The sequence below is a fragment of the Tupaia chinensis genome, unplaced genomic scaffold (genome assembly GCF_000334495.1).
Source record: "Tupaia chinensis unplaced genomic scaffold, TupChi_1.0 Scaffold143796_1, whole genome shotgun sequence".
NCBI classification, from domain to species: Eukaryota; Metazoa; Chordata; class Mammalia; order Scandentia; family Tupaiidae; genus Tupaia; species Tupaia belangeri.
The window spans coordinates 7,184,851-7,192,726 of NW_006203646.1; the positions used below are offsets into that span (position 1 = coordinate 7,184,851).

Genomic DNA, 7,876 nt, shown 5'->3' on the forward strand with positions numbered 1-7,876 from the left:
TCCAGACAGTGCACACACCTTATAGCTAAAATCTCTCTAAAAAATTAAAAATTATAATGAATACAATTTTAAAAAAAAATTCCTGGGGCCAGCAGATGGCGGAATGGTTACGTTGCTGAACTCCCATGTAGTTGCCCAAGGCTTGGATCCCAGACCTACCTGGTTGCTTAAAACTCACGCTGGGGGGAACCAGCAGTTAGCGTAATGGCTATGTCGCTGGACGCCCACGTAGTCGACCGCGGTTCGTGTCCCGGACCCGGAGGCTTAAAACTCACGCCGGGCGCGTGTGCGTGCGTGCCCAAGATCCCGAGAGGAGAATGGAGGAGAAGGGATTGCGGCGTGACCATCCCCCCTGGGGGGTGATTTCTCGCTTTCTGTCTCTATGTCTCTGTCTGTCTGTCTGGCGAGCGCACGCGCCCTACAGTGAAAATCTCTCAAAAAAAAAAAAACACCTCACGCTGGGCAAGTGTGCATACATGCCCAAGATCCTGAGGAGAATGGAGAAGAAAGGACTGTGGGTGACCATCCTCCCTGGCTGGGGGGGGAGTGATTTCTCACTTTCTGTCTCTCCAGTGAGTGCATGTGACCTATAGCAAAAATCTTAAAAAAGAAAAAAGAAAGAAAAGAAAGGGCCGAAACTCAGGCAAGACTATCTAAAAAGACTTCCCAGCAGCCCTAAGGGGACTTGCCCAGCATCATCATCCCTGCGTTCAGAAGAGCTCTGGCCCACCTCCTGCCCTGGCCTACAGGGCCCCACCCTCACTAAGATGGATGGCTCGTGCCCTTAGTGGGCAGGTCGCAGCTCCCAGTTCTCACCTCTGAGGCCCCACCCACCCACCTGCCAACACGCATGGACTTGAGAAAGGGAGGAGCTGGGAGTGGACAGACAATACATTGTCTTCCTCAAGGTTTAGGTTTGAGGTTCTGAGGGGCCTTGCGAGAGGCTGTCATTGTCACCCCTTTTGGTAGGCAGGTGATCGGTTCCAGGCAGAGGGGCCCAGTCCCACCCTTTTCTGGGTCAAACAGATCGGCCCTGAGGTTGGTCAAGTGAGGCTGAGAACAACCTCAGGTTCTCAGAAAACATGTGAATGTGAGAGGAGAAAGCACGTGAAATAAACTTGGTGTCCACTGGACTCCAGATGTTCGTTCTTTCTGTCCCCAACCAGACCTGTTCTGACTCGTGACATCTGGGGCTATGGTGGTACAAAGCCTCTTCTGTGGGTATTCCTGACAGGGAATGTGCAGAAGTGAGCTGGAGCTCATCTTCCTGTCCCAGAGCTACCTATAGTCTGAAGCTCTGGCCACTGTTTTTATGTTTTTGTCATAGGGTGCGTACATTCTCTGGAGAGACCGAGACAGAGAAGTCGCCCTCCGCCATTCTCCTCTAGCGACTTTGGGCATGCACACATGTATGTGCTCCTGGAGTGATTTACAAGCCGCCGGTCCAGAACTCAGACTGTTGGCCATGTGGGAGTCCAGCACCTTAACCACTGCACCACCTGCCGGGCCCTGGCCAGTCTCAACCACTCCTTTGGCAAATAGAGGCCACTGGGTGGTATTGAAGTCCTTACCCACCTGAGAGAGAAAAAGAACTCTCTCGAAAACCATTTCTGGGCTGCTTGATGGCATGCTTAAGGCAGCTGGATCCCACACAGCCAACTGCACCATTCGAGTCCCAGACCAGGTGGCTTGAAAAACACTCTGGGCGCCTGACACGCTGAAAGGCGAAGAAACCAGGTTGTTTGTAGGTTGCGGAGTGGCCCTGCCCCTGGGCATGCTTTCTCTCCCCCTCTTTCTAGTGAGTGCATGTGCCCTCTAGCAAAAAATTTAAAACAGTTGGCGTGGTGGTTAAGGTGCTGGACTACCACATGGTTGACCATGGTTCAAGTCCTGGACCTGGCTCTCGCTCTCTTGCTCCTTCCTTCTGGGCAAATTAAATAATTCTAACAAAACAAAACAAACCAATCTGACAGGAGTGCCAGGTCAATGGACAGCTTAGCTGTAAGATCAAGGCCAGGCTTTCTGTTCAATTTGCAATTCCACATGAAGAATGCAGGGGGCTGGGGCGACTGTTACACCCTCAAGAGTCTGTTCTGAGAGGGGCTGAGGTCACCTTTATGAGGAAGCTCAACCTTTTCAAACATAAAATCCGTTTATCTTGGGGCAAAATTTTGAAACCTATGGTTTTTCGTAATCTAGTTTATGCTATAGAGCACATGCACTTGTGAGGGGTGGGGGCTGTGAGACATCACCTCTCCCCACCTCCGGGGAGAATGGTCACATCATGCTCCCCTCGCCTCCAATCTTGTCTCGGGATTCTGGGCGTGGATACACACATGGCCAGTTTTTCAAGCTGCCACATGGGATCTGGCCACGGTAACCACTATACCTCCTGCTGGCCTGCATAATACACACTTTCCACGAACTTCCTGAAGACCCCTTGGATCCGCTGGACTGGTCTCTCTCCATTCCGTGGCACTCAAGGCTGCTCCCGAAGCTAGAAAGACCCCGGGGCGTGACCTGCACCCACAGGACATCGAGAGTGCAGGGCTCCTCTGGGATGGGGGAACCCCAACAGGGCTCCATCCCTCATACTTAATTACCCCAGATGGGAGACCAGCCAGTATTTTGCCTTTTCAAGTTTTTATTTTTATACATTTTTTTGTATTAAAAAGAAAAGCATAATTACCACAAATTACAAAGGACTAAAGCAGGACTAGAGTAATGAATGAATCACTTCAGCCTGAAAGCGGGTACTCAATAATATTAATGTTATAATACAAGCTCATTCAAGTATTTTACATTTCTTTTTTTTTTTTTTTTGTCCTTTAAAATGTGACAACCTAGCACATGGTAAAGATAATGTACTACGAGCGTAAGGTGGGACCTTCTCCGCAGAGCCAAATGACAAGTTTTCCTCTCCAATGAGAAGGGGCTGTAAGTCCTTATCCCCTCTGCCATCCAATGGCTGAAGGAGAGGGCGAGGCTGGGGAAATCCAGGGGCTTCCACACAGGAGATACTTTGGGGTCCCATTCAGGAGGGTGCCAGATGACCCAGACTGCTTTACCCAGGCTTTTGGCAAAAACCATCACCCCCATGCTAACTAGTGGTCTTCCTCGCCCCTCCTCTCCCATTCCCAGGGCCTCCTGAGCAGCTTACTTTCTTCTGTAAAACAATCAGGGAAGGGGAAAATGGAACAAAACGAAAACAGTTAACAACTCCGACACGAGGGCTCCGGGCTTCAGGGCTCCAGGCCGGGGCCGGGCCCAGGGACCCGTCTCTACTGGTAGCACATCTGCTCCCAGGTTCAGAAGCGGGCGAACGAGAACCTGCACCCTAAGGGGGCCGAGGCACACAGACCTTCCGATGTTCGATGCCCAAAGGTCGCGCTGCTGTGGACCGACCTTGGAAGGGGCAGGATGAGCAGAGGGATCTGGGCAGGCTGCTGCTTGTGTCTCAGGTCTTGCATCCCCGTGGGAGGATGGTGGGTGTCAAGTGGCTAGCCCTGATGGCCCCTGCCACTCCTGGCATGCTTGTCACAGATACATCGGTCCTAAATTCAAGTGTCTTCAGAAAGTGAAGATGTAAACTACTCTTTGCAACATTAACTCTTAACATGTTACCAAAAGAAAAAAAAAAAAAGAGCGAGCGAGAGCGAGCCCCCCTCGGGCCCCATTCTCAGCCTATGTTGAGATGAAGTCCTCACCTCCTCACCCCAAAGGGGCTTCCTCTTTGAGGGGTGTCGTGGAGAGGATTGGGGAGAGGATGGCAGCTCCCTGGCCTGGGAGAAAATTCTAGGTAAGAATAGCCTTTCCCACACCCCATGGCTTCCTGGTGCCCCCAAACCCAGCAGAGGACGAACACTGAGGTTTCTGTGGCGCTGGATACAGTACAGGCTGAGTGACCTGGAGGAGGGCTCTGAGGGAGAGCAGGGAGTCCAGTGTCTGGTGCAGTGCAGGCAACGCCAGACCTCAGGGCGGCGGAAGGCCTCGGTCCCAGTCGAAGCAGAGACCCGTCACTCATCCTGGGTCACAGGAGCTGAGGGGGGCATCCCACACACTGACCACTGGGAGGGTAGCACTGGGGGAAGGGCGCAGGTGAAAAGCAACGAGTGCCAAGGTACAGGGCAAGCCCTTGTCAGCCTGGGGTACTGCCTCCTACTCCCGACCTTTGGGCCCAATGAAAGAACCATCTGAAAAGGAGGGCCAAAGTGTCAGTGGCTGAGCAAAAAGACCACAGCTTCTCCGTGCTGCCCAGTTCCCACTGGGGTGAACGTAGTTATGCCCACACCCGGCAAGCATCCCGTCTGGGTGGGTCAGTCCTCCTCACCCTCCCTGGCTTCGGACGACAGTGAACTCCAGCCATCCCATTGTCATTCACAGCCCAAGCCGAGCAGTCAGTGGCTGGAGAAGAGAAGTCAGGTATACTCTATGTCCACATATACCTTCCTGCCGCAGGGCTTCACCGACTGGCAGGATTCCCCCCAGCCCCCAATTCCTCATCCCTCGCTCCCAGGTGGGATCAATTGGAGGGTGGGCAGATGGCTTGCAGAGGGGGGATGATAGATGGGGAGACCCCCACCAGACCCTAGGGGGAGAATGGCATCTTTCTCCACCTTTTAGGAGAGACAAAGCCTCCTGGAGGTCTCAGAGATCTTTCAGGCCAACACAGGAAACATTTCCAAGCCTCAGCTGCCAGGTGTTCACCTTTCCCCTCTGGGCTGGGGGAGACTTTCAAGCTGAGGCCAAATGTGTTCAAGATCCAGGCCAACTCTGGACTCCAACAGTTTGAAGCAAACTTGGCCTGGGGGTTCCAAGGGTAGGATGAAGGGTGTCACGGCAGGACGGGGCCTGGCGTGAGGCAACAGCAAGCAGGGCGAGGACACGACAGTGGCAGCAGTGCACAGACACAGGACGTCGGCTTCGAACGATGCAACAGCAGGGGTATTCTGGGCACAGCTCTGAGAGGGCCGCCCCACTCTCTTGCCTCCAGGCAGGAGGCACTGTACATGCAACTCAGTCCAGAGAAAGATTCTTGCCAGTCCGAGCCCAGGCACATCCAGAGGAGGTGGGAGCTCTTCGGGTTGACTCCACCAAGGAAAACAGGCATTTGGGTATTTCAGATTCCCGCTCCACAATAAGGCAACTTTTAAAAAAATATTATTTCCAAGAACAAAACAAAAAAATTCGATGGGGAGGGAAAGACATCACTTTCTGTGGATAAGGTGGGGGTTTGCTGATTTTTTTTTTTTTGGTCTTTTATGGTCGATTTTGTCTTTTTTTTTTTTCTTCCATTTTCCCAAGGATGGAAAGGTCAGAGAAAAATAAAATAAATCATCTTTCAAATAGTCTTTTCTGGTATGAGCAGGGTCTCTCTGGGCTGGGGAGTAAGGGGTGTGGGGAGAGGGGAGTGGGGTGAGGCTGAAACCTCCCCCCCAATCCCCACTTCTAGATCCTTTGGTTTCCTTCTCCCAGAAGATGGCAGAAGGGCATGGTGGGGACAGCAGGGAGATCATGGTGATGGCGGACCCTGGATGACGAAGGGGCTGGTGCTCCTAGGGCCCAGGGTGCTGCCGGAGCCTTCCACGGGACAGTGCTGGGCAATGGGGCCCGCAGGCCTTCTTGTGGGCTGCATAGTTGGCTGGAGGGGGAGCAGGAGGCTGTGGGTGGGGACCAGGGCTGCGGCCTAAATGCCGCGGGCAGGACTGCAGAGTGATTTTGGTAATCCAGACGAACTATCAATAATTTAAAACTTGATATATATATATAATATATATATATATAAAAAAAATCTCCCCCCTTTCCCTCCCCCCCTTAGAAGAAGCTAGGATGTGAAGAGTCATGGAGAAAGGAGGGGAAGGGGGATGTGGAGGCTCCTGCCCAGGGGGATCTCTGATAGCCCAAATGGTGTACACACTGCGACTCAGCACGAAGGCCTGACTATCTCTAGGCCTGTCCCTTCTCTGTCCCCTCTCCTGGGACTGGGCACCCCCATGGACTCTCGCCCACCCCACCTTTCCCCCCACAAACCCCAGGGCTAAGGGCTTTTCACTTTCCCAAAGTCTGTGTGTCCGAGTGCTGGCTTGTCCATTTGGCATCTTCCCGGACAGGCTGGCCAGTGGGTGGTGTAGGGGGTTGGCTGATCATGGTTGCGGGCCTGCTGGAAGACTGGGAGGGGCATCGCTTCCTGCCCTCACCTCCGCCACCTCCTGCTACTGCTGGGTGTCGTTTGTGGTTGCCCTCTTCACCCATGGGGGGCTGCGAAGAGAACGGAGTCACAGGTGAGAAAGGGGCACTATCCCCACACCCTCTTCCTTGCCAGTGCTGTTTACAGACCTCCTTTTACCTCCAAACGTAGAGAGTAGGTTTAATGTCACAACAGAACTACTGGGTATGGGTTATTTGGCATTTCGACACCAAAGCCCATGTGCTGTTTCATGCACTTTCTCTTAGGGGGTCCACACTACCCTTTGATATGGATGTGATCCACGCCATGATTCTGTTTTACAAAGGCAAGACAACTGAAGCGCAGAAAACAATCTGCCAAGGGTCCCATAACTGGTAACTGGTGAAGACAAACTCTAAACCCACCTACTCCCAGAGGCCAGAGTTTTCCCCATACGAGTCTGCACCACTCCAGAGAAGGGCTCCTGCTCAGGAGAGAACGTGTGAAATGCAGCAGGCACAATGCCGAGATAGCTCAGCTCAGAGACCCGGATGCTCATGGCCCCCTCAAGGGGGGAGCTCAGCTCGACCCCGTCAAGGCCCTAAAGGGGACACTGACCTAGGAAACAGACCAAGATCCAGCCTGGCTTGACTATTAGCATGAGTCTGTAAATCAAGAACATGGCGTTCCCTTTCCAAGAACCACAGTCAAACCCTTCTCGTTCCCCCAACAGGTCTGCACGTCACAAGCATGCAGGCGCTCAGGGCTGGAAGAGAGCACTCATCTTCACGCTGGGAGACCCAAGCGTCCTGCCACTGCTTCACTGGGGGAGCCACAGCCTGTCTGCACATGGGGCCAAGCAAGGTCAATGCGAAATACCTAGCATGGTGCCTGCCTCAGAGTGCACCAGCAATAAACGGAAGCTTTTAATATAGTAACTGTGCCACTTACTTTTATTTGCCTTTTTGCTGAATGGTTTGAAGGAGTAAGATGCCTAGCACAGATCTCTACGGCATTAAACTCAGAAAAAAAAAAAATCTTTCACTCATCTCTGAAATCCCTGAAGCACCTATCAGAGACATCCAATCAGCATCTGCTGCATCAATTAAACAATCGACTCCACCCACCAACTCCTCTGACACACCCTAACCAGCAGCACTAACCCAAACTCACCACTGGATGTCACTGTTGAGACAGTGCTCCAAGATGACAGAAGTGGCCATCAATTTATAAACTGCTGGGGTTGGCAATGGCCTTTTCCAGAAAGAGCTAATACATTTATTTTGGGTACCCTCCTATTCAACTAGCAGTGGTTAATGGATATGAGACAGGAGGCATTATGATGCTTTAGTGATGTCTACCAAGGAGGGGGGCAACCATACCATTCCCTCCAATCATTCTTCACTGTCCACTCCCAAGTCTCACACCCCATCATACAGATGGAGAAACTAGAGCCCAAATCAGGGATGTGGAGATGGGGATGGTCCTCTGGGCTAGTGGCACACCTGACATCAGAACCCAGGTACACTGATTCCTGGGTCTAGTCAGGTAGGGTTAGAAAAAAGACTTCACTCATGGGGCCAACAGGTGAAGTGGTAGTTAAGGGCACTGGGCTCCCACATGGCTGACAGCGGTTTGAGTCCTGGACCTGGCAGCTCTCTCTCTCTCACTCTGTCCCTCTCTATACTTACTCTCTCTCACTCTATTGTT

At 52.4% G+C, this 7,876-nt stretch overlaps 1 protein-coding gene across 3 annotated transcripts in view; it reads right to left on the minus strand.

Annotated features, from left to right (window-relative positions):
• Positions 1-2,754: 2,754 nt before the first annotated feature.
• LARP1 (La ribonucleoprotein 1, translational regulator) overlaps positions 2,755-7,876 on the minus strand; it is a gene marked incomplete at its 5' end in the record, with an annotated part of 70,211 nt that continues 65,089 nt past the window's right edge. For all 3 annotated transcript variants that reach the window (XM_027766946.1, XM_027766947.1, XM_014582779.2), the window contains 1 exon segment: positions 2,755-6,258. In XM_027766946.1, the coding sequence (XP_027622747.1) occupies positions 6,049-6,258 (210 nt within the window).